This window comes from Ctenopharyngodon idella, chromosome 10, assembly GCF_019924925.1.
Source record: "Ctenopharyngodon idella isolate HZGC_01 chromosome 10, HZGC01, whole genome shotgun sequence".
NCBI lineage: Eukaryota > Metazoa > Chordata > Actinopteri > Cypriniformes > Xenocyprididae > Ctenopharyngodon > Ctenopharyngodon idella.
In genome coordinates this window covers 44,508,188-44,533,734 of record NC_067229.1, presented here as the reverse complement: position 1 = coordinate 44,533,734, position 25,547 = coordinate 44,508,188, and the positions used below count along the sequence as shown (strand labels likewise).

Genomic DNA, 25,547 nt, shown 5'->3' with positions numbered 1-25,547 from the left:
GCCCACTGTTGGCACTTTCGGCGGTGGACAGGGGTCAGCATGGGCACCCTGACTGGTCTGCAGCTATTCAGCCCCATACGCAACAAACTGCGATGCACTGTGTTTTCTGACACCTTTCTATCAGAACCAGCATTAACTTCTTGAGCAATTTGAGCTACAGTAGCTTGTCTGTTGGATCGGACCACACGGGCCAGCCTTCGCTCCCCACATACATCAATGAGCCTTGGCCACCCATGAATCTGTTGCCGGTTCACCACTGTTCCTTCCTTGGACCACTTTTGATAGATACTGATCCCACAAGAGCTGCAGTTTTGGAGATGCTCTGACCCAGTTGTCTAGCCATCACAATTTGGTCCTTGTCAAACTCGCTCAAATCCTTACACTTGCCCATTTTTTCCTGTTCCACATTTTTCCACGTCAACTTTGAGGACAAAATGTTCACTTGCTGCCTAATATATCCCACCCACTAACAGGTGCCGTGATGAAGAGATAATCAGTGTTATTCACTTCACCTGTCAGTGGTCATAATGTTATGCCTGATCGGTGTATAAAACGTGACAACTTCGCTCAAGTAAAATGAGACTGAAAAACCGTAACAGAGATGACAAAAATGTAATGATGTTCAAACTTGAGATTGGAGAGAATTCACACACAACATTCTAATTTAAGGCAACCGACATTCAACATGGTGCAAACAAGAATTTGTGTCAAAATCACTTCTGAATGAAATTTTTTTTATTCAAAGAATATTGGATGAGAATAAATTCTATTTAATTGAAAGAGTTCACAGCTAGAATAAACTGGAGACGTGTTGTACGGTGGCATTCCTGTCTCCAGAGGAACATTGCGTGATTAGTTTCACGCTGCATTCCCCTCGTCTCTCACACTTCCTTTAAAGGTGTAATTTTCTTATCTGTCTGTCTACCTAAATCTTTCCTGGTATATTTCCCATTTTCTTCATCTTTAGCATCTACAGAGTAGGTATTCAAAATAATGATCAGAACAATTTACCCTACTTGTATTCAACAATTTTTGTAAAAGTTAACATACAAAAATAACAAAGCATTGTTTTGACCAACAGATGCTATAATGAATAAAGTGAATTGTCAAATTGCAAAGTCAAATTGGACTTTGGATTTAAAACCTCATATGTACATAGCAGTTCCTTGTGTGACAACTAGCCCCAGCCTCCACTGTTTCTTTTTTATGCAAAGAAAATGAATAGCCTATAATATAGATGAGATATATATTTTTTATATTATTTGATTTTATTAAATTTTTTTATATTATATTCTGCAGGTCACACAGTTCGCAGGAGGAATGCATAGCTCCAGAGAAACAATCTTTTTTACGTCACAGCTTTCCCTCGTCTGCCACACTTCCTTAAAAAGTAACTGTGTACTTATCTGTCTGTCTACCTAAGTAGCTACCCAAGTGTTTCCTGGTATATGAGAGTTTAATTCCTGATTCTTCTGCAATACAATTCAATAAATAGTAGCTACTTTAAAGTTAGCTTATGTTCAGATCCATTTACCCCATCCTTATTTATGTTAGCTCTCTAAAACATGAGAGTAAATTAGTTGACTAAAAACAGAGATTAAATGTGCAAACCTCCATAAATATTAATGATTAATTTATTCCACAAATGAAAGTGTCCAACAGGCTAATAAGTGGCCACCGAGATCTGTATTTGCTTTGCTATTTCCCCCAGCTTTGTGCTATATAACTGAATATGAGTATACATCATTTTAAACATTTGTTTTTTACGTATAGGCCACACCAAGAACAATAACAGTAGCCTATAAGCAGAGCTGGGTAGATTACTTATGAATTGTAATCAGTTACTGATGACAAATTACATGACAAAATTTGTAATCAGTAATATAATCTCTTAGATTACACATTTTTGGTGATGTAATCTGACTACTTTTGGATTACATTTAGATTACTTTTGTGCTAACCCTTATTTGATGTGACATATATTGTAGGGTAATCTTGTACGGTTATGACAGATACAAAGAAAAAATATATTCCAAAAAATATATTCTATTCACCAACAAGATTCTTTTTAAAGTGCAATGTATGGACAGTTAATACTTCAAAATACTAATATACCTGTTAGTGTTTGCTGATAGTAACACTGAATAAAACAAAATCACATCTTATGATTTTAAAACATTTATAAACATTTATTATAGAATTATAACATTTAAAACTGTATACTACGGGGCTGTTGAATGCTTGAATCTGATTGGTTGACGAACGTCCTAAAGGAAACACACAGCTAAAGTAGTTCCAGGCAGGTCTTGACCGCATTACATGTCCGTATCACTTCGCCAAATGATTTCAGTTATTTATTCAAAGGTCCTCCAGCCTACAACAGCAAAGGAACCAAAATCAACAAGGACACTGACCAAGCAAATAAATAAACAATAGGTTAAAAACGACAAATTATTTACATACTATTGCGTAAGAAATTAGTCCTTCACACAAGAGCGTTTTAAGGACAAAACCTTGACAAATGTTTTGAAATACAACATCTGAACAATGTCTTGAGGTGTGGTAACAGTATAAGCGGAATAATTTATATTATTAGAATAATTCACTGAATAAATCATAGTTATCGTCCTTGGTGTGAACACCCTTAACACTTTTGTAACCGGTTCCCTAAGACAACGGTAATTTTATACAGTTAACGGGTTTTATACAAAAATATTTGACTGTAGAATAACTGTAGAATCAAGTTTTTCAGCTGTTTCTTTCATTTGTGGTTGGGTTGTAGACTTGTAGTTTCACCTCCCGGCCTGAGAGCGGCGACAGCTCCTGCAGTTCCCAAACAGATGAATAACGTCGTTTGAGTTAGGCACGTGACTCTGTAACGTGGAAGTCTGAAGAAGAATATCACAGAGGTAAGCGGCTACTTTTCAGTAAAATGATTTCATTCTTTATTGTGTTTAAGTATAAATCTGTCGTGACGGAATACAGAGCTCGAACGCAACACTTAGTAGTTTAAAAAGACTGTTTAGGCCTGAACATTACATGAAGTTTGTTTTAGTAATAGCTGAAAGTGAAACCAGTGTCTGATTCTGATGTTTTTAAGTCTTATATCTTACACACTTAATCTAACTAATTCATAAAAAGTTCAGAATTTAGTGTTCAGTAGAGGTATATGTTTTGCTTACTGTAATTAAAATCATGTATGGGATGTAATCAAACATATCTGTGTTTTGCAAAAGTGTGTGGCATTATACAGCAGCTGCTGTGAAGACATGCCTCCAAATAAGAAAAATGGCGTTCCTGACAGGTTAGTTTTTATAATTTGATTTTTTATGAGGTTGCTTAATTAAAGTAAAGGGTGTTTTTTACTAAAGCAATCTCCCCTTTAGATGGATAGACTATACTGCAGTGGGCAAACGGATCCCTGGATCACGCTTCATCGCCTTCAAAGTTCCTTTAAAACAGGTTTGAAGACATAAACAAATCCTTCTCCTTGAAATGATCATGTGAACTTAGGTTTAATTCCTGTGCTGCCTGTTGTAGTCTTTCAGGTATCATTTAAAACAATCAGAAGTGTTTGGACCGTTTGATCTTGTGCGTATGTTGGAGAAGGAAGGACAAGAACTGGGTCTCATCATCGATCTGACCTTCACAACTCGTTACTACAAAGTAGAGGTAGGAATTAGTCAGTGTTTCTGATTGTAAATAAATAGCTAATCATTTTTTTCCACATTAACATAAACACATCCTCCCTGCTGAAGAATCCAGCTTGACGAGATTGGAAGAAAAACAAGTTTAGTTTTTTCATGGCGGAGGGAAGTTGTACTCATTGTCTGTAAATGTGTGATTGTGTTTCTGTCAGGATTTGCCAAACACGCTTTACCACGTGAAGATCTTCACAGCAGGGCATGAAGTGCCAAATGATGCCACGATTCTCAGCTTCAAGAAGGCCGTTAGACATTTTCTGCGTGAAAATGAAAACAACGGTATGTTAGTTAATTAAATCAATGTGAAAGCAAAAATGACCCTATTATATAAAACTGTTATATATGTTTATTTTAGAATGTTTTAAAATAATTTATTCCTGTAAATGCCAAAGCTGAATTTTCAGCATCATTTCTCCAGTCTTCAGTGTCACATGATCCTTCAGAAATCATTCTAATATGCTGATTTGCTGCTCAAGAAACATTAATTATTATTATCAATGTTGAAAACAGTTTTGCTGCTTTATGTTTTATGGAAACCATGATGCATTTTTTTCAGGATCCTTTGATAAATAGAAAGTTAAAAAAAAAACAGCATTTATTTGAAATGGAAATCTTTTGTAATGTTATAAATGTCTTTACCGTCACTGGAGTCTGTTTAACAATAAAAATACTGGCATTTTTACAGATAAGCTGATTGGTGTTCATTGCACACATGGTTTGAATCGCACCGGCTATCTTATTTGTCGGTAAGTGTCACATTCTTTATGAACGTTTGCAAATGTGGCAGCTGTATTTGTGATCCATCAACTTTGTCTTTAGATAAGAGATTGCATCCAGCCGTTGTCACTGTTAAATATTGTATCATAGATACCTAATCGATGTTGATGAGATGAAGCCCCAAAAAGCGATTAATTGTAAGTATACTCACTTACACTTATGTATTTGTATGCTTTTTGGTATTATCTAAATGGTGTGATTCCTTCCAGTGTTCAATGATTCAAGAGGACACTCAATTGAGAGGCAGAACTATCTAAATGACCTGAGGACGGGGCCCAAGAGAAGGTGAGCTCTTCTACAAATGCATAGATACGGTATGCTCACGTGTAGCAATATGTATTGTATAGCAAATCTTGACTGTGTGATTGTTTATATCATTGCAAAATGTAAACTGTATTATCGCACAGTTCTAAAGTTGGTTATATATCATACAGAACACTCATAAAATGATATATACTACACATCATATTTCAATTGCTTGATTCACTGCAAAATGTAAACTAAATTATCGCACAGCTCTAATCTTCTAAATGCGACTGTAAGGCATGAAGATATTATAAACATTAAAGGCACAATACGTAATTTTTCGCCATTAAAGGTCGCTTATTCAAAACAAAGGCGTAGCTTGATGACGCCTTGATTTCGCGGAATCATGGGAGGTGTTGTCTTCACGTCTACAGCCGGTGGAAAAGAAATCATGTTCATAAATGAGATTATTAATGTTACTGTAATATGAAGCAGAGCAGGGTCAAGTGTTGTGCGAGCATTTAAAACAATCAGAAGTGTTTGGACCGTTTGATCTTGTGCGTATGTTGGAGAAGGAAGGACAAGAACTGGGTCTCATCATCGATCTGACCTTCACAACTCGTTACTACAAAGTAGAGGTAGGAATTAATCAGTGTTTCTGATTGTAAATAAATAGCTAATCATTTTTTTCCACATTAACATAAACACATCCTCCCTGCTGAAGAATCCAGCTTGACGAGATTGGAAGAAAAACAAGTTTAGTTTTTTCATGGCGGAGGGAAGTTGTACTCATTGTCTGTAACGAGGAACGAGGAACGAGGCCGCTGGAGCGATTTCTAATGAGAGACAAACGCGACACATGACACGGGTCAACAGTTTTATTATGCCGCAGACGACCGCTTCCCCTTCCGGTCATGCGTATGTGGGGTAACGCAGCACTGTTTATCATATTAGATACATTTGTTGTTAAAGTTGTTATAGTGCTACTCTGTGTGTTCGCTCGGCAGCTGCTACGAGACACTTGTTGCACACTGCAGTTAGCTAGATCGATATTAGTCATGGTAAAACTAATAGTTTTCTGTCGATGAATGTATCCAAACAGTTGCTCACCTGTCTACTAAAAACACATAATATATTAAAGCGGCTTTGGTGTTTCCATGGTTTCTACAAAATAAAACCGAGTGTAACGCAGGTATGGTCGGTGCCAACCCAGCACTTCATAATGACCTTTCCATTTAACTTGGGTCGTCAACCATAACTCCTTCCAGGACGGCCAGGAACCTCGGAGTGGTGATGGATGATTGTTTAAGCTTCACAGATCACATCGCTACAACGGCCCGGTCCTGCAGATTTGCTCTATACAACATTAGGAAGATTAGACCCTTCCTATCGGAGCTTTCCACACAAATTCTTGTCCAAGCTCTTGTTCTATCCAGACTGGACTATTGTAATGCTCTCTTGGCAGGCCTTCCAGCATGCACTGTCAAGCCTCTACAACTGATCCAGAATGCTGCAGCAAGACTGGTCTTTAACGAACCGAAGAGAGCGCATGTCACACCTCTCTTTATCAGTTTGCATTGGCTGCCAATTGCTGCTCGCATCCAATTCAAGGCTCTAATGTTTGCCTACAGAACATCCACTGGCTCTGCACCACTATACCTAAACCCACTACTGCAGACTTATGCGCCCTCCAGAAGCTTGCGTTCTGCAAGTGAACGGCATCTTGTGGTGCCATCCCAAAGGGGCACAAAATCACTCTCACGGACCTTCTCCTGGTCTGTTTCTGGTTGGTGGAATGACCTACCACGCTCTATCCGAGCAGCGAGAGTCTTTAGCCATTTTCAAAAAACTGCTAAAGACATATCTTTTTCGTCAACACTTGACCCAGTAATATAGCACTTTTTTTATTTATATTTCACTTTTCTTTTTTCGATTTTCTATTCTTTCTCCATTTATTTGCGTATATATATTAAAAAAAAAAAAACAACAACAACCTTGCTATGAGCACTTTACTGATGAAACTGTGACTTGACACGGCACTTACATACAGTTGTACTCATGTTGATTTGATTGCTTCTACTATTCTCATTTGTAAGTCGCTTTGGAGAAAAGCGTCTGCTAAATGTAATGTAATGTAATGTAAATGATGTCATTGATAGGCAGTGCACGGACACAGTCTATTTTCGGTTAAAATTGCTTATTTCTCTAGACTTAAACATTCTTGGAAACATTTGGGATAATGTTACCAAGTACACAAAGTCAACAAAATATATAACATTGTTCTAGTGGTTTTTGGATATTTTAATCCAAAAATCTTACATATTGTGCTTTGAACATCATGATTTTATGTAAGGCCTGCTTAATAACAACATCTATTCTGAAAAGGACTATACAAATACATTTTGACTTGATTTGATGCCGTTAGAGCTCTTGTTCGGTGAAGTGTACTGTTGCTTTTAATTTTATTTTTATCTCACCACAGTAACGTAGGAATGGAGGAACCAGACCAAGAACCCTCCCGGGGACTTGCAAACGAGACACAACATGAGGCTCCTCATCATCGAAGAGAACAGCATAACCATAATCCTCGTTTCAGTGGACAAGGACCTCACATATGGCACAGGGGGCCCCAGCATAATTTATTGTAAGCTCCTACTGTGCTTTTTTTTTTTTTTTTAAGAAGGTTTGTGATTTATGTGAACATCTAAAGCCTTGTTCAGACTGTCAGTCTTATTTTGCATGTCTGATTGGAATCCGAGTGTGAACGGCAAAATAAAATCTGATTTTTACAAATCCGTTTCATTGGACGTAGTCCAGTGCCACAGCTACACATTGTCATATTGTAAGACTACATTGCAAACCCTGTTGTGTTGATGTTATTGCAATAGAAGACATTAAAACCAATGCAGATATTTCAGAAAACAAAAAAGAGCCACGAGACACAAAAATTGGATCTGAAGGGTTACGATACCATAGACTGTTTAAAAAAAAAAAAAAAAAAAAATATGGACGTAGTGTCCGTGACGTCACCCGTAGATTTCTTAAGAGCATTTTTGAAGTGAAAATGCGGCCGTTGCCATCTTGGCAGCGTGTCATCGCGCGTCACTCCCGGATAACTGAAAATGGGCAAAGAGGCGGGACGTGGTTGGAACTGCGGTGCCTGGTTGCTGAAACCTCGCCCGCCTAGCGCGACGTGATCATGTTATCAGGCTAAGGAGCTATCTATCTATAATATTAATAAAGATAACAAGTTATATCATTAGAAAGTTCTAAAGGTTTACTGTCAATCTACTGTGTCTTTTTTTACGATATGCTAGATGCTCCAGCACCAGTAATATTGTTATTTGTGTCGGGTGTGCAAATGACAACACGCAAAATCAAAACTGGACTCCATACCTTTATAATGAAATAGCGATCGTGAGATGAATCAAGTCCGTCGCACTTGGGTAAAATGTCCATGAGCGTCCATTGAAAAACAAACAACAACACTTTTTGTCCACAAAAGCGTTAAATCCGTGAAATATTGATATATTGTCCATTGCTTGCATCACATTTCTTTTGAATGATCTGCTCTCCATCATCGCTCAAAAAATTATGCAATCTGAGCAGCGTTTATGTTGTAAAACCTCTCACAAAAAGACTCTCACAAAAAAATGAGCCCACGTCCAAAGTATAATTTTTCAAAATAGTGCAGTAATTTTACTTATAATATCCACAGCAGTGCTGCTGTGTCTTGAGAGGCATGTTCTCCAGCCATTGCCATTGTAGTAAATCTGGTGGACAGAACTTTTAGCCAATGCCAAGACGATCCAACAACGTGTGTTCTGTTTATCTTCCACATGTGTGCGCATCTACACAGACGTACATCTCGACCATAAGCACAGCAAGCCATATTATTTGATAATTGTATGAAATAATCCCGAAAAAAGCACAAACGCGGCAGAGATGCCAAGTTCAGCTGCTGGAATTAGCTGAGGTGACGGCTCACAGACAGCAGCGCAATTCACCTGTCGCTCAAGTGACCACGCCATTAATTATGCAGAACTTTAAGGCTTAATATAATTTAAACGGATGAGTTATAAAAATATTCACCCCCTCAGAGTTGTCATGAAGGGCGAAATTAACTGTATAGACCAAAACCAGAATTTGTACCAGGCTGTAAACATTTTTTTCGTCTGTAAAGTTGGGCATGTTAACACATCAATGAGATTCTGCTCTCTTTTGGAGCCTGTCCCTAGCGGCCAGTCGATGAATTGCAGTTTAAGTCACTTCCGTATTGGCTTCAAGAGAAACTGGGGGAGGTTGCTGCTTGTATGATACACAGTCAATCATTTAGATCAGATTACAATCGGATTAAAAAATAATCAGATTTGGACTGACAGTGTGAACAGTGTGATATTTTTTCCCCTCAAAACAAATGCAGCCAAATTCATTGGGAAAGGTAAGGATGTAGGGTAGAGTTAATGAGGCATGAAGATATTACGATATAATAAACATTAACATCATGATTGTATGTAAGGCCTGCTTTATAACAATATCTATTATGAAACGGACTATACAAATACCTTTGACTTGATTTGATGCCATTAGAGCTCTTTTATTTTACTGTTGCTTTTCATTTTATTTTTATCTCACATACAGTAACGAGCGAATGAAGGAACCAGATCAAGAACCCTCCCAGGGACTTGCAACCTTCCAAACTCCTCATTATCGAAGGGAACAGCATAACCATGATCTCCGTTTCAATGGACAAGGACCTCACCAATGGCACAGTGAACCTCAGCATAATTTTTTGTAAGCTCCTACTGTGCTTTTTTAAGACTTTGAAGGAGGTTTGTGTGAACTTCTAAAGCCTTGTTCAGACTGTCAGTCCAAATCCCATTTTTGTACATATCTGATTGGAATCCATGTGTGAACGGCAAAAAAAGTTTGGTTTGCCCCAGTGCCACAGCTACACATTGTCATATTGTAAGACAACACTGCAAACCCTGTCATGTTGTTGACGTCATTGCCATAGAAAACATTGAAACCAATGCAGATATTTTGGAAAACAAAAGAGAACAATCATTTTGATTTATCATGCAGCCCTCTGTTGTAGCGTTGTGTGGGCATCAGACAGTGATTTGACATGACTAATGAAGTCTTTAGAACTGGTTTTGGGGGAAAAGAAATCACGCTTCTGAACAAGGCTTTAATCATCATCAACATTGTCTTATTGTGCATGATTCAGCAGGTTTGATGAACGCTGTTCCTTACTCATTCTCACAATTTCTCCTCAGCCCTTCTCAACAGACGAACAACATGACGTGGTTCAGACCCCCTCAGCCACAGTCCATCCGCCCGCCTCTGTTTCCTCATCCACCCCAGAGACCAACGAGTGCCGGAGGATTCTACTTCAGTCCTTCAGCCCCATATCCGCCTCCACTTCATGAGCCACGCCACAACCCACATGCCTCTCCAGAGGGATCAACGAGACCTCTCGGGCCTCACCGAAAACCGCGAAATAAACATTGGAAAGGACAGAAAGATAGGACTCCTCGCTGAAACGGAGGAGGCTTCATCTGGTCAACCCAGGACTGGACTGCGCTGTCATTAAACACAATCTGCTAGTCCTCTTGTTAAATTGTTCTCTCTGTGAAGGAACTGTGCTTAGTATTTGGAGTAAATGAATGTGGTTGAGCTTGACTTTTTTTATTGGACTATGCTAGCTAACAATACTATAAGTTTTGAGATTGTTGTCAGGTCATTTTATATAGCAAATCTAAATGACACACACAATCTATAACTGCTCCATATCTAAAATGCCGTTCCACACACCCCGGATTTCATTTGTATTTATACTCTCAGAAGTAAACCTTTTGTTTTTAGTGTGAAATGGCCTGTTTTATTACTTTTTAATTGTGTGACCAGACAGTTTGTGTGTTGGCCTTTGACTCCGTTGGCTACGATTGGACATCAGCACCATTTCTTAGAGTTTTAAATGAAGTGAAATATTAAACACCATTACAAGTGCAATTACAGCTGTTTTATAATCTCCTTATATTTTACATATTTTATAAAGTTAATTTTTTATCAGTTAAAATATTCTAGCTGATATATGGTCCGTTATTTAGGCTACAGGTCTACTGGTCAGATGTTCCCTGGTTGAGGTCAAATTAATAAAAGGTTTATCTGCTCAATCACTTGTAATTATACAACTTATTTTTGTGGTTTTGGAAAACAAGATTTATAAGTAGCAGATATATGGTCCTCACTGTGAAGTGGGAAAATTATATATAAATAAATATATATAATATATACACAAACTGCTGATTTATGGTATTTTACAAAAGTTCCATTTAAAACTATTCATTTATAGAGTGATGTATTGACATTAAAAGTGGTATATAATTGGTATATTAGTAAAAAAAAAAAAAAAACCTCAAAAGATTATTATTGCTGCATTCTATCATGCATCCATACAAAATAAAAGTTGATAGTGTAATTGGAAACAGTACATTTATTTTTTATTATTTAAAGATTAAAGAATTTTTGCTTATGAATGCACAATTAAGCTCACACAATAAAAAGACTAACAATAGCACATTTAATGCATTGTTTGATTTCAAAAATAAGGCGTAAAAGTATAATTAAAAGTAACGGTACATAAATTAGAGGTTTTCTTTTTCTTTTTTTTCTTCATTACAGAAAGTACAAGCATCATAGTGATAGGAGCCAGGAGCTCTAAAAATATTGTGGAAGTCTTTCGCGATTGGTCATTGTGAGGCATTACTTCATCATCAGCTGACTGAAGTGGGCGGGGTTTTTCCATACGATGCAGGAAGTGTTATGATACACACCAAGCTTTGTATTCCACGATGTCTAAATATGAAGAATATATTTGAGATAATTACATCAAAGCGTCTTTGAGAGCGTAAAGGAGTGCGGTGAAATCAGGTAGGAAAGTTATTTTACATTCATGCGAGACTAATCTTGCTCTCTTTGTTTTTAGCTGGTTGGCCTGTCAATAATGGGTGCCACCACACTCATTAAAGTCAAAGTTAAAGTTTAAAGTCGTATTTCATGAAGTCTCCCAGCTTATTTACATATAATGCAAATTAATGTACAGCTGTATGTATATATATTTACATATAGAGGCCCCAAAATGTATTTAGACAATTTACCAACACTTAAGATGTATAAAAATATTAATGAATATAAAAAACCAAATGACATTTATTTTATGTTAAAACAACAACACCTGTACCAGTTCTGAGAAAAGACCCTAAAGGATTTTACAGTTTTACAGTAACACTTGATTTAATATTTTGATATCCAATGCAATGACCTTCAGACATTATAAAGTGTCCAATAATTTTTGAAACCACTATAAACTGCCTTAGAGTAAAACCATTAACCTTACAATACAAATAGCTCCTCCCAAAGAAAGGAGCTTTATCAGTCAAACTCATTGCAGTGTGTTGAGAGTGTGTTATTGATCTGCAGGCAGGAGACAGCATGTCTGAGCACAGTGACTCCAGTCTGTCGTCTGAGGAGAGGGTCCGCGCGCTCACCAAGATGGGCAGCTCTGTGGACGTGAGTGAGGACGTGCCGCCCCGCCGATACTTCCGCTCAGGGATGGAAATCATCCGAATGGCCAACATCTATGCAGACGAGGGGAATGTCGAGCATGCTTTTATTCTGTACAATAAGTACATCACGTAAGTACAGCAAGAACAGGCTGAATGTGTCAATTGCCTGGCAGTTTAGTTATTGATTCCACAAATCAGATTCATACTGTTCTCCTAATGAAAAAAAGGAGGGAAAAAAGGTGATTTCCATTAGCACCTGAAACTCTCAAATTCAATTTTTAAACTAATGGAAAGTAAAAAGAGGTGCTTAACCATCATAAAATATTGATTGTTAACCCCAGGAGGTCAAACTACATTTAATATGAGCTGACTTTTATTTTTTATTTTAAATTTGGTTTTATTTTTCTATTTACTTTATATGAGATTTGCAGTTTTTGAAACCATTTTACTAAAAACAGAATGTCTAAATACAGTTTAAATCCCTGACTTGAGTGATTTTGTTATTTACTAGAAATAAATGTCTTCATATACTACAAATAAATATTCAATAAACATCAAAATTAAATAGATTAAAAATAATATTAATATAAATAATAATTATTATATTTTAAAATTTATATATATATAATATTATTTAAAAATAAATTAAATTATTTAAAAAATATTTTGAAAATATACAATAATGTTCATGCATTTTACATCCCTTTTAAGATGTTTATTGAAAAGCCTGCAATATAAAAAGACAATTTTCTTGAGAAGAGAGGAACAAAATTTATGATATCATCTAAATACAGTTTAAAACCCTGATTTGAGTGATTTTGTTATTTATTAGAAATACATTTCTTCATGTACTAGAAATAAATTAATAAACATCAAATTAAATAGATTAAAAATAATATTAATAAATATTATATATTATAATATATTACATATAAATAATAAATATTTATTAATATTTTTTTTAAATAATAAAAATAATATTTTAAAAAGAATGTTTATACATTTTACTTCCTTTTAGGTTGTTTATTGAAAAACTTCCTAGACATCGGGAATATAAAACAGCCAACATTCCTGAGAAGAAAGAAACGATGAGGGTAAGATGTGATTTTCCTCTTTCTGGGGAAAGTTTTTTAAATTTTCATGTGAGAGAATTTCCCAAGCTAACTAACATCCCTTATTTTCCTTCCACAGAAATTAAAGGAAATCGCCTTCCCGAAAGCTGAGGAACTGAAAAAGTTGCTTCTCAAACAGTATGAAAAAGAACATGCTGAATATCTTGTCCGAAAGGTGGGTTTATTACAATTACAGTAACATTTAGGGGCGGATTTTTCTTAAATTACACCTACAAACTAATTCAAATGTGTGTATTGACGAGTGTGTGAACCCTGGCAGAGAGCGGAGGATGAGGCCCAGGCTCGAGAAGCGGCCAAGCAGCGGGAGCTGGAGGCTGAGCAACAGAGACTGGCCGAACTGCAGGAGCGTCAGCGCGAGCAGCAGCAGCTCAGCGCCTTTGAGGAGATGATCCGCAGACAGGAGCTGGAAAAGGAGCGCCAGCGCATCGTGCAGGAGTTCAGCATCCCAGCGACACCTGTCTCTCCCCGAGACATCCTGGTGCCCGACGTACAAGGACCTCCACAGGCCTCATTTTCACCACTGACGCCCCCCGGGGGAACCCCAAACCACGTCTCTCCAACTCCAGGCCTCCCCGCGTTTGACCGCTCCCTGAAGCCTAGTGCTCCAGTCAGTGCAGGACACAGTGAGAGCTCTCAGTTTGCACTTCCTTATTCATCACTGATTGTTTGACACAGACTTGCGTGGCATTGCTAATACTTTTATTGTCCTGTCATTATGTTGAAATTATATGGTGTGTGTTGTTTTAGGTGCGTTGATAAATGGCTTGCGGCAGCTTTCTGTCCCCGCCGAGCTGTGCCAAAGGTTTTTAAAACTAGCAGATGCCAACACAGCACGGGCGGTGGAGACCTGTGGGATTCTCTGTGGAAAGCTGGTACGTGCAAAACATTTTCAGACACAAACAGACTGACAAAATAATGTTATATATATATTAGCTATCATAAAAAGCATGCCTGGCTTATATTTCACCCCAAATCTAAAGAAAATGTTTTTATTTTGAATAAGGAAAATAAATGTGTGTGTGTGTGTGTGTGTGTGTGTATATATATATATATATATATATATATATATATATATAATATATATATATATAAGCAGATTTTAACCCAAATTCTCATTTTTTATGTTTTAATCAGGATATTCTTTACATTAGTTAACATGAACTAAGAATGAACAATACTTTTACATCATTTATTAATCTTAGTTAATGTTAATCTCAACATTTACTACTACATTTTTAAGATCCAAAGTTTTATCTGTTAACATTAGTTTAGTTTATGCACTTGGAACTAAGATGAACATGAACATTTTTATTAACTAACATTAAGAAATGTTAAAAAATTATATAAAAAATTGTTTGTTTGTTGGTTAAAGCATTAACTAATGTTAACAAATGATTGTTGTTACCTTTTTTGATAGAGTAAAACATTGCTGTAATACAGTAATTTTTAATTAACAGCATAAATTAGAGATAATACTGCCACGATGTATTAATAATTTATCATTTAAATAATATACTTTAAAATTATTATTATTATTATTATTATTATTATTATATTTAATATTATTTTAAGGTAGTATTTGTCTTTAATTTATCAGTTAATTTAAATAATTATATATATATATATATATATATATATATAATAAAAATAATAATATAATATAAATGTTAAAAACAGTTTTGCTGCTTAAAATTTTATTGGAAACCATGGTACATTTTTTTTTTTTCAGGATTCTTTCATAAATAGAAAGTTCAAAAGAACAGCATTTATTTGCAATATAAATATTTTGTAACAATACAAATGTCTTTACTGTCACTTTTGATCAATTTAATGCATCCTTGCTGAATAAAATTAATTTCTTTCAAAAAAAATAAAAAATCTTACTGACAGCAAACTTTTAAACGGTAGTGTACATAAATCTCACTTATTATCTCTTGAATATAATTTAAATTGGGCAAACTCCAACCTTAATAACTTACCTGAAGAAATCTGTTGTATTATGAATAAAGCACAAAACGGTTTGCTTGTGTTGGCAGATGAAGAACGCCTTCACAGTGACACACGTGATCGTGCCCAAGCAGTGTGGAGGACCAGATTACTGTGACACAGAGAACGAGGAGGAACTTTTCCTGATCCAGGATCAGAATGATCTCATTACTCTGGGCTGGATTCATGTAAGGTGTTTTCTGTACAGAAAACATGACTTGTAATATGACAATTATGTAGCTTGTCAATAATCAACCTCTCTTTTTCTTTTCTGTAAGACCCATCCGACCCAGACGGCCTTTTTATCCAGTGTGGACATGCACACACATTGCTCTTATCAAATGATGCTTCCAGAGTCTATAGCCATTGTGTGCTCACCTAAATTTAACGAGTATGTATGTTGTACTAATAAGTTTGGGTGATAGTTAGCAGATAAAATGGAACAATAACAGTCTGATAACATATGCTCCAGGACGGGCTACTTTCGGCTGACAGACTGCGGGATGGACGAGATCTCTTCCTGCAAACAAAGAGGATTCCACCCGCATCCAAAGGAGCCGCCCCTGTTCTCCGTGAGTGATGCCTTATTAGTGATTTAAACAGGGGTTTTCAAACTCTGGTCCGGGGAGTGCTAGGGGAAAAGTCTAAAGAAAAACAATGTAAAAATAAATAAATAATAAGATTAAACTAAATTAATTAATTAATTAAAAAAAAAAAACACTGATTCAAATAAATAAATTGTTAAAAAAAATTTTAAATAAATTATACAGTACAGCAGTAATAGAGTGAGTAGAAAAAAAAACATAATGTAATGATAATACAAATGTTATGCTATTTTATGCATATTTATAATAATTTTCTCTCTATAAATTTGGTCTTAATATATTAAAATATATAGCTGCCTTTTAAATTTTAGGATGGGGGACCATCACACCAGTTATTGTTAACTAAAACTATTAAAAACATTTCTGTTAATTGAAATAAAGCTGAAATAAAATACATTATAAATATTAGTTGAAAAAATTTAACTAAACGAAAATTAGAAATGTTGCCTTGGAAATAAACTGAAATAAGTTTAAGTTGAAGCACTAAATTTATTAACTGGAAATAATTAAAAACTAACTAAAACTAAAACTGAAATAAAAATCATTTTTTATACAAATTAAATTTTTAATATTTTAGCTATATATTTAAAAAAAACTAAAAATGACTGCAGCCAGCCACCAGGGGGCAATCAAAATGTTTGGCTTCACTTTTCAGGACCTATGTGGTACATGCCATCTAAAAGATTGGAAACCCCTGATTTTAACAAACCTCTAAATGTTTAACTTCACTACTTAATTCAATTTGAACGATCTACTGTGTCCTTAAGCTATACTGTATGTGCACCATATAGAAGGTTTTGTGTCTGTGTCTTGTGTTCAGGCTAGTCAACACGTCACCATCACAGACGGAAGTGTGACCGTGCTGGATTTGCGGTGATGCCATTGCTGCTGCTTCGAAACATGTGCCTTTGCTCTTGACCTCACAGTGACAGACCAAGGAGCTTCTAATGGTTAAAAAAAGTCCAGCGCCGATCATTGCTACACTTGGCCTCTATTATCGCATCTTAGCAGTCTGTATTTATTGGTTTAATTCTAAAAAATAATATCCAAATGTGACCAATAAAAGCTTAAAGTTGAAGTGTGTAATTTTTAGAACCAGCAGCATCAAACAAATTTGCATAAATAAAGGTAAGATCTCAAGAAAGCATAACAGAAAAATAGAAATGCATGGCTTCTGTGAGCTTCCATTTATTTAAAAACGGTTAATTCTGTTTGATGTTGTAGAAATTACACATTTCACCTAAAAACAAACGTTACGGTATTCACTGCAAAAAAGATTTTCCAGTACAAATATCTAAACATTTTTAAATCAAGAAACATTTACTTGAGTAACAAAATTAAGTGTTGTTTTCTGAAAAATGTATCAAAATTAATTGAGTTTATGCTTGTGTGTGTGTATGTATGTATATATATATATATATATATATATATATATATGTATATGTGTGTGTGTGTGTGTGTGTGTGTGTTTTTCTTATCCCATTAACAGATATTTTTCTTGTTTTAAGCATAAACTCACTTAATTTTGATAAATTTTTTAGAAAACAACACTTAATATCTTACTTTTATTTGAGAAGGAAAATAACCTATCTTGATTTATGAATTACTGTATGTTTGTGAAGGAAAACCAGACAGAAATACCAAGTAATAGAATCATTTTTTTGCAGTGATGTCCATTTTGTAGCTTTTTAAAAGACTGAAGGCTTATTGACATGGCTCATGTGCAGGATCACTTATGCCATTCACTTAATAGTGTACTACTGTTATATTTGATTTAAATATGCCGTTGTTTTACCTCTGCCTCTGTTCATACTGGAAATGTTTCAGACCTTTATGTTGATTAAAAGATCCTCATATGCTATCCTTCATATGCGTGACAATGAATCAGCTGATTCTTGAAGTCTGACTGTGATTTTGACATATGCTACTTTAATGTTTCAGACTGTTAACATGATGGCAGATGATCATAGGGAGCAAAAACATATTCGTTTTCATGTTCTTTCAGCCAAACTATTCTCTGTTGCATTCCATATCATTTTGCTGTTAGACTTGAAAGCTTATTTTGTATGTAATTTCCTGTAGTCATGAGGTTCATTTTAAGGTTCTGAAGCTTTGTATCTTTTATTAATACATAGTTAAATGCAAATATACCTTCACTTCAAATATCTATTTAGGCAAGACACTACAGGGAAAACTTTCCAGTTATATTTCTGTCTATATTCTGAATGTTTTTAACATAGCATTTGCTTGATTTTTCTTACGCTTTTTTATTATTTATTCTGGCCGTTGACAGTATTTTCTGATTTATGAAGTGATAAAAAGAGATATCCCAACTCCCCTCTGTAAAAACCAGATTTCTGTTCTGGAAATGTATGCAGATATGTGCGTATTTAATTATACAATGGCTTGTTTGCATATTTAAGCATAACATTTCAGAAACACAAAACTGTTGTTTTAATGTACTGTGATTAATCAACTATGATGATATCTATTAGTTAAAATATCTACCCTTTCATGTCACCTGTGGTGTTTTGCCTTAAGTTATATTAAAGGCTTTGAAAACTAACTTTCTTTTTATTGCACTTATGGACTGAAAATAAACTATATGTTTATTGCTTAACGTTCACTGTGGGGATGTGTTTACATGTACTGGAAATGTAAAAGGGGTTACTAGTTTTAAATATGGATATTTTTCTTACAAAACCACATTATTTCGCTTCAGAAAGCCTTTATTAACCCCCTGAAGCTGTATAGATTATTTTTATGATGGATGGATGCATTTTTTTGGGCTTTAACATCGTGCCCCCATTCACTACAATTATAAAGCTTGGAAGAGCCAGGCTATTTTTTAATATATCTCCAATTGTGTTCATCTGAAAGAAGATAGTCATATACATCTAGGATGGCTTGAGGGTGAGTAAATGGGGTAATTTTCGTTTTGGGTAAACTAACCCTTTAAGCTGCTTGGCATTGTATACTACATCGCGGAAGTTAACACTTTTTGGACGTACGTCGAATGCGTATGGCTGTCGCGCCGGAAGCTCGTTATTTTACTTGATAAAGTTTTAAATAAGGATACTTGTCTTACACAAATACATCGATTCACTTCAGAAGGTCTTTATTAACCCCCTGGAGTCGTATGGATTTTTTTTTTTTTTTTTTTTATGGATGGGTGCATTTTTTTGTCTTCAAAATTTGGGCAACCATTATAAACCTTGGAGGACTAATGATAGGCCTATTTTTAAATATATCTCCGATTGTGTTCGTCTGAAGGAAGATAGTTATATTCACCTAGGATGGCTTGAGGGTGAGTAAATCATGGAATTATTTTCATTTTTGGGTGAACTAACCCTTTAGGTATATCAAAGTTCATGCAAATGCGGTCGCTAGTGAATAGGTGGCGATAGAGAGTTACTCTGGTTCATTGTTCAGTGGAAATAATGCGAAGAAGAAGACACTGTTCCTGCGTGCGATGTGACGACGTTCAGTTGTTATTAAATGGATTTTCGTTATTTTTCTTGAATAAGTGATTGCAATCACTACAATTTTGCGCCAACTATCGTAATAATAGGTTAAATCCGTTTTAAAGACATCCCAAATGGCTTTAAATTAGATCGAAAAAAGGATACTTAGTAGAGGCTAAAGTAAACAACGTCTTACGCAATTGGGCTTTAACGCACTGTAAATTAATAGTTTCACCTATTAAAATAGAAATATGGAAGAGTCCAAAGAGAAAGCTTTGAGTTTGAAGTCTGGTGTTACAACAGTCGCTGTCAGGAATCCTGTGGAAGAGACTAAGAGACCGAAGAGGAAGATTCTCGATGAAGATCAATATATAGAGGTAAGACAATGTTATATATACTGTCATTATATACAACGGATGCCCTGACATAGTCCATAGTATTATACTTAACCATTCAGTAATTCATTAAATTATACAGTGTTTATGTCAATGTGAAGCTTGGTTTTGAAATGTGTTCTTTGAACAGTTTTAGATCAGTTTTTATTATCGAAAAAGACAGTGATCATCAACACCACACAGTTTACACAAAATACCAAACCTCCAACAACAGCAGATTGAGTTCCCATGTGTCACCTGTAAACAACACACTTATATCTGCATAGATTTTTCTGTCTTAATTTGCTAATGACACGTATATCTGTCACAATTTCTCCTGAAGAGTTTGGAGAAGATCATCCAGAGGGACTTTTTCCCAGATGTCTCCAAACTTCAAGCGCAGAAGGATTATCTGGAGGCGGAGGAGAATGGAGATCTGGAGCGGATGAGAGAGATAGCCATCAAATACGGGTCTGCAATGGCTAAATACACCCCACGCACCTATGTGCCCCGTGAGTGACTTTCCTTACTGTGTGTGCATGGTTGATTATTAATTATAATCACTAATGTGTTTTGCACATCATCGATTACCTGCTGACACATTTGAAAATCTTTTTCAAATCTTTTTGTTCCCAATTAGAAGTGACGCCTTCAACATTTGAGACCCCAGATGGCCGAAATGCATCTCCCTCGTCTTCACGGAGCAAACACAGAGCAGCGAAAGAGGATGGTAAGTGACTGCAGCAGAACTGTTTTCCTTAATATAAGACCTTAAAGGGATAGTTCACACAAAAATTAAAATTCTGTCATCATTTACTCACCCTCAAGTTGTTACAAACCTGTATGAATACAGGTTTGGAACAACTTGAAGGTGAGTAAATGATGACAGAATTGTCATTTTTTGGGTGAACTATCCCTTTAAAACAAGACACCACATATGAATAGAGTAAACATTTTTTTATAATAGACATCACCATACTTCCACAGTTGATTAGTCACAGTACATTAAAACAATTGCTATGTATTATAAGTTTTCTTGTTTAAATATGCAAACATGGCATTATCAAATATTCACACATTTACATACGTTTCCAGAACAGACATCTGAAAATTGGAGAAAGCCTGGTTCAAGTTACTTCTTTCATTTTGTTAACATATTAAAGGGAATTTGGATATCTATTTTTATCACTCCATAATTCAGAAAATACTGTCAACAGCCAGAAACAAATACATTTTCACCATGTTTTTAGGATATAGGGGTGTAACAATACCCTCATGTCACAATTCGATACATATCACAATACTGAACTCATGATACAATGTTATTGCGATACTCCAAGTCATATGGTAAAAGGTTAACAAAAAATGAACTGTTGATTAAAATGCTAAATTTGGTATTACATTGGGGGTGTAAAGAATAGGCTTGAACTTGGTGCTGGTAACCCAATGCACAGGACAATGGTGACACCAGAAAAAAAATATTCATGATTCTAACACTGAAACACAGATTTATTTTAGATGAATATGTTTCCACTCTGTCACTGTCTAGATACATTTAAAATAACGTAGGCCACTTTTTACTGGTAACATAAATTTGTAAGTCCTGATAGCCCATCTCAAAATTGACCAATGCATGAAAAAACAATAGTTTCTCTGTTTTTCTTGAATGAATTCTGATCATAAATGGTCACAGAAGATGCCTAGTGAAATTTCAAAAAGGCTTCTTTTTGGTATTTTAAAGCCAAATGAGACATGCTTACAGGTGTTCTATGTTATGTTTCAGGAAAAGATGGTGAAAAAGCAGGGGAAAAGGACCTTCCATCACTGGACCGCTTTCTGGCTAAACACACGAGTGAGGACAACGAATCCTTTGAGCAGATAATGGAGCTTGCGGAGGACAAGAACAAGCTGAGGCACGCGTGGCTCTATGAGGCGGAGAATGAATTCAGAGAGGTACGACACAGTAATATCTACTGCATATCATTGAGTTTTGTGTTGGTGAGTCTTGTCTTGAGTTCTGATGATGATTATTGTTCTGTCATTTAAAGAGGCATGAGCAGAACCTTGCTCTACCATCCTCAGAGAAGCAGGCGCTTGAGTGCACCAAGGCAGGATTGGAAACTTGGCAGTACAAGGCCAAAAATGCACTCATGTACTATCCTGAAGGTAAAGTTTCCCATTGAGGAGCCCCATAAGTGTATTGTTGCATTTTATGAACTAACAGAATTCTTTGATGAATAGAAAGTTCAAAAGAGCAGTGTTTTATTTGGACTAGATATCTTTTGTAACATTATAATGTCTTTACTGTCATTTACTTGCTGTATAAAGATATTTAGTTCAAAATATAAAATATTATTCACCCCAAAAATAAATAAATATATAATTTTTAAATTAACTTAATAGGTAAAGAGCCATACAGTAAAATGCATGTATTTCTTTTGTTCCCCAAAAGGTGAAAGAGACGACACGCTGTTCAAGAAGCCACGGGAGGTCCTGTACAAGAACACACGTTTTGATATCGACCCCTTCTCTAAAGCCCTGAACAAATCCCAAATCCAGCAAGCTGCTGCACTCAATGCACAGGTAACACTGACTTTTGCATCTCATTGGTCAGCTTCAGATCATAAAACTCTTTCACAAAAAATGACTAAACTAATTGCGTTTTTCTCTTCTCTGCCTTTCTTGTCTGTCTAGTTTAAACAAGGCAAGGTTGGTCCGGACGGCAAAGATCTCCTGGCTCATGAATCCCCCAAAGTAAATGGTTACGGATTTGAGGGAGAACCGTCCCCTGCTCCTGGTGAGTTAAGAGAGCTAGTTTTATTAATTGATCGATATAAGCTCATCAATAAAAAATATTTTTAGTTTTATAAAGAAATTCATAATCTATTACTAGGGTTGTCAAACGTACAGGTACTACCGGTACCAGTCGGTACTGAAAAAAAAAAAAAGCTGTATTCGGTAACCACTGATAGTTGCTGCTTTCAAATGCTCTCATTTGTGTTTGTTTGAGCACTTGCTGAGCATCAAGTTTCTATTTACAGTGTGTTTTTCAAAGCATTGAGGATTGTATCCAATCACAATTATATCTGTTGAGCGCGTGAACGCAGTGGCCAATCAGAGGTGCTAGTCAGTAAGTTAGTCAGAATCCGCTTAACACCGCTGACAACACTCAAGGTTTTGTTTTGCTCACGAATGCTTCATTATAATAAACAAAGTGTAAACACAATGTAAATAAGAGATTCATTGTACAATTAAGACATCTTTTTTTTATAACGGGAGTTTTCACAAGAATTCAGTGAACTTCCGCTTTAGAGATTGACAGCCTCAAGGATTATAAAGGGAGGCTTTAGTTTTTGATGCTGCCAACTACACTGGAAAGTTTCTGGATTGACAACCTTAAATGCGCGATTGAATCAGAAACTGTGAAGATTGACAGTGATAACCAACGAACTAGAACATTTTTAAAGTATTTTACAGTTTTTGCGAAAGTTTATCGGTATTGGTACCGACTACTGAAATTTAGGTAATGTGACAACCCTACCTGTTACTATAATTATTATAGAATTTAATTAAAATAATAATTAAAAAAAAAAAAAAAAATTATATATATATGTATATATATATATAATAAAAGTATTTTTAAAAATAAAGTATATAAGCAAAAGCCTTTATATAAAAGTGTCTTCAAATTCTTCTGAAATGGAAGAGTTTTTTAACACTTACACACAAGTACACGTGTCATATTTTTCTGAATGGCTTGTTTGTTCTTAAGGTGTTGCAGAGTCTCCTCTGATGACGTGGGGTGAGATCGAAAGCACCCCATTTCGTCTGGACGGCTCAGAAACACCCCTTGTGGAGAGAAGTCACGGCCCATCCTTCAAGGTATAGTTCAGTTTTCATGCACTTGTGTATATAAACACCTATTTCAGTTTTATTGATCCACAATTTTAAGAAAACTACATAAAATGTATTGTCCAACATTTTTAATAAAAATAATGAATGCTTATTTGTATGGATGTTTTTTTTAGATTCCAGAGCCTGGGAGAAGAGAGCGTTTGGGACTGAAAATGGCCAATGAGGCTGCAGCAAAAAACAGAGCTAAGAAACAGGAGGCGCTGCGCAAAGTCACTGAAAACCTCGCAAGGTAAAGAAAAAGTATTGAGGCATACAGACTGAGACTGTAAAAAATGCTAATATTTTGCCTTTTTTTCTAGTTTAATCAGCATTTTTTATTACAAATTATCAGTATAACAATTTGAGTGAAAAGATTAATGAAAATTAACAAGAATTTTCACATGTATTTATTCGTCTCCTGTTTACTTTAATGACAGCAACACTCAGTCACAAAATATATTAATATTTTTAACATCTTACAATTCTGACTATAACGAGTTATAAAGTCAGAATTGTGATATATAAACTCGCAATTCTGAGAAAAAAGGAAGTCAAAAATGAAAAATTTGAAAAAAAGTCAGAATTGTGAGTTTATATCAATTGCGAGTTTATATAATTCTGACTTTATAACTTTCAATTGCAACTATATCACGCAATTCTCACTTTATAATTCACAATTCTGACTTTATAACTCGCAATTTGTGAGTTTATATCATATAGTTCTGAGGAAAAAGTCAAAATTGCCAGATGTAAAAAAAGTCAGAATTGTGAGATTAAAGTCGCAATTCTGACTTTTCTCACAATTGCGAGTCTATATCTCGCAATTTTTTTCCCTCGTAATTCCAAAATAAATGGAGCCCCAAACAAAAGAACCGATTCTAAACTGCTGAAACGAGTCGTCAGTAGTTCGTTTTACTTCTTGCACGAACCTACATAGGTTTGTAACAGATTTGCATAATGCCAGCCTATGGTCTTCACTGGTTGCTCCCAAACAAATCTACTTTGACCCGTCCTGGAAGAGTTTGGTTCGTGTTGTTGACATGTCGAGAAGACAATTTCTTTTCTGATCATTTGTACGTATTGCTCTTTTACAGCCTCACTCCAAAGGGACTGAGCCCTGCAGCGCTGTCTCCCGCCCTTCAGCGTCTAGTTAACAAATCGTCCAGTAAATACACAGATAAAGCCCTGAGGGCGAGCTACACCCCATCACCTGCGCACAGAAGCATCGGCTCGAAGACTCCTCTCGGAAGCCTGGCCACTCCCTCCAGCACACCGACACCTGGGAAAGCCATAACACCGGCCGCCCAGGACCCAGCCTCCATCACAGACAACCTCTTACAGCTGCCCAAACGGAGGAAAGCCGCAGATTACTTCTGAAACTAAAGACTGAAACATGGGCAGGGTCAAATATTTATTCTTTTTTTAATTACTTCTTTTTTTAAACAAAAAAAAAAAAAACAACAACTGTGAATCTATATTAATCATCAGCGTTTCAGATGTCTTCTTTTTTTGGACTTCTAAAAAAAATGTCTGCAACTTAAAACATGTACAGTTTGTAAGATTTTTGTTTTATATTTTTAATTTAGCTAGCATATGTTTTCAGCATCATCCACATCAAGTGATTCTTGTGTGAATCAGACTTTCATTTGATCCACAAGTTCTCCAGAACTTTACTACTCTTGATTTGTTTTGAACAAAGTTGATTCAGTGCTCCTGAATTCTGTGCATCTTTTATGATATTGAAGACTTGCAAGATCTCAGGGGCACAATAAAGAGGAGTTCTACAGATTTGT

At 35.6% G+C, this 25,547-nt stretch overlaps 3 protein-coding genes across 3 annotated transcripts; all 3 read left to right on the top strand.

Moving 5' to 3' along the window:
* The first annotated feature begins 2,810 nt into the window (after nucleotides 1-2,810).
* dusp11 (dual specificity phosphatase 11 (RNA/RNP complex 1-interacting)) lies at nucleotides 2,811-10,906 on the top strand. Its single transcript, XM_051907610.1, has 11 exons — nucleotides 2,811-2,909; nucleotides 3,237-3,304; nucleotides 3,387-3,462; nucleotides 3,541-3,672; nucleotides 3,860-3,983; nucleotides 4,390-4,450; nucleotides 4,572-4,618; nucleotides 4,691-4,766; nucleotides 7,210-7,371; nucleotides 9,369-9,521; nucleotides 10,007-10,906. The coding sequence occupies exons 2-11, from the start codon at nucleotides 3,270-3,272 to the stop codon at nucleotides 10,269-10,271; spliced, it is 1,131 nt and encodes a 376-aa protein (XP_051763570.1). The 5' UTR covers nucleotides 2,811-2,909; nucleotides 3,237-3,269; the 3' UTR covers nucleotides 10,272-10,906.
* Nucleotides 10,907-11,495: 589 nt separating this feature from the next.
* On the top strand, nucleotides 11,496-18,642 carry stambpa (STAM binding protein a). The gene is made up of 10 exons (XM_051907609.1): nucleotides 11,496-11,663; nucleotides 12,213-12,427; nucleotides 13,317-13,392; nucleotides 13,490-13,585; nucleotides 13,691-14,054; nucleotides 14,179-14,303; nucleotides 15,468-15,605; nucleotides 15,696-15,808; nucleotides 15,890-15,989; nucleotides 16,843-18,642. Exons 2-10 carry the CDS (start codon nucleotides 12,225-12,227, stop codon nucleotides 16,897-16,899), a joined length of 1,272 nt encoding a protein of 423 aa, XP_051763569.1. The 5' UTR covers nucleotides 11,496-11,663; nucleotides 12,213-12,224; the 3' UTR covers nucleotides 16,900-18,642.
* Nucleotides 18,643-19,450: 808 nt separating this feature from the next.
* On the top strand, nucleotides 19,451-25,542 carry ess2 (ess-2 splicing factor homolog). The gene is made up of 10 exons (XM_051907607.1): nucleotides 19,451-19,863; nucleotides 20,204-20,372; nucleotides 20,501-20,590; nucleotides 21,644-21,813; nucleotides 21,909-22,026; nucleotides 22,313-22,443; nucleotides 22,555-22,657; nucleotides 23,633-23,742; nucleotides 23,889-24,004; nucleotides 24,849-25,542. Exons 1-10 carry the CDS (start codon nucleotides 19,738-19,740, stop codon nucleotides 25,129-25,131), a joined length of 1,416 nt encoding a protein of 471 aa, XP_051763567.1. The 5' UTR covers nucleotides 19,451-19,737; the 3' UTR covers nucleotides 25,132-25,542.
* The last annotated feature ends 5 nt before the right edge of the window (nucleotides 25,543-25,547 follow it).

Coding starts and splice junctions, on each gene's coding strand:
- ess2 (XM_051907607.1), top strand. CDS start 19,738: ATGGAAGAGTCCAAAGAGAAAGCTTTGAGTTTGAAGTCTGGTGTTACA. Junction 19,864..20,203: donor ATGAAGATCAATATATAGAG/GTAAGACAATGT, acceptor TTTCTCCTGAAG/AGTTTGGAGAAGATCATCCA. Junction 24,005..24,848: donor GTCACTGAAAACCTCGCAAG/GTAAAGAAAAAG, acceptor GCTCTTTTACAG/CCTCACTCCAAAGGGACTGA.
- stambpa (XM_051907609.1), top strand. CDS start 12,225: ATGTCTGAGCACAGTGACTCCAGTCTGTCGTCTGAGGAGAGGGTCCGC. Junction 14,304..15,467: donor GGATTCTCTGTGGAAAGCTG/GTACGTGCAAAA, acceptor TTGTGTTGGCAG/ATGAAGAACGCCTTCACAGT. Junction 15,606..15,695: donor TTACTCTGGGCTGGATTCAT/GTAAGGTGTTTT, acceptor CTTTTCTGTAAG/ACCCATCCGACCCAGACGGC.
- dusp11 (XM_051907610.1), top strand. CDS start 3,270: ATGCCTCCAAATAAGAAAAATGGCGTTCCTGACAG. Junction 3,463..3,540: donor TCAAAGTTCCTTTAAAACAG/GTTTGAAGACAT, acceptor TGCCTGTTGTAG/TCTTTCAGGTATCATTTAAA. Junction 4,619..4,690: donor GCCCCAAAAAGCGATTAATT/GTAAGTATACTC, acceptor GATTCCTTCCAG/TGTTCAATGATTCAAGAGGA.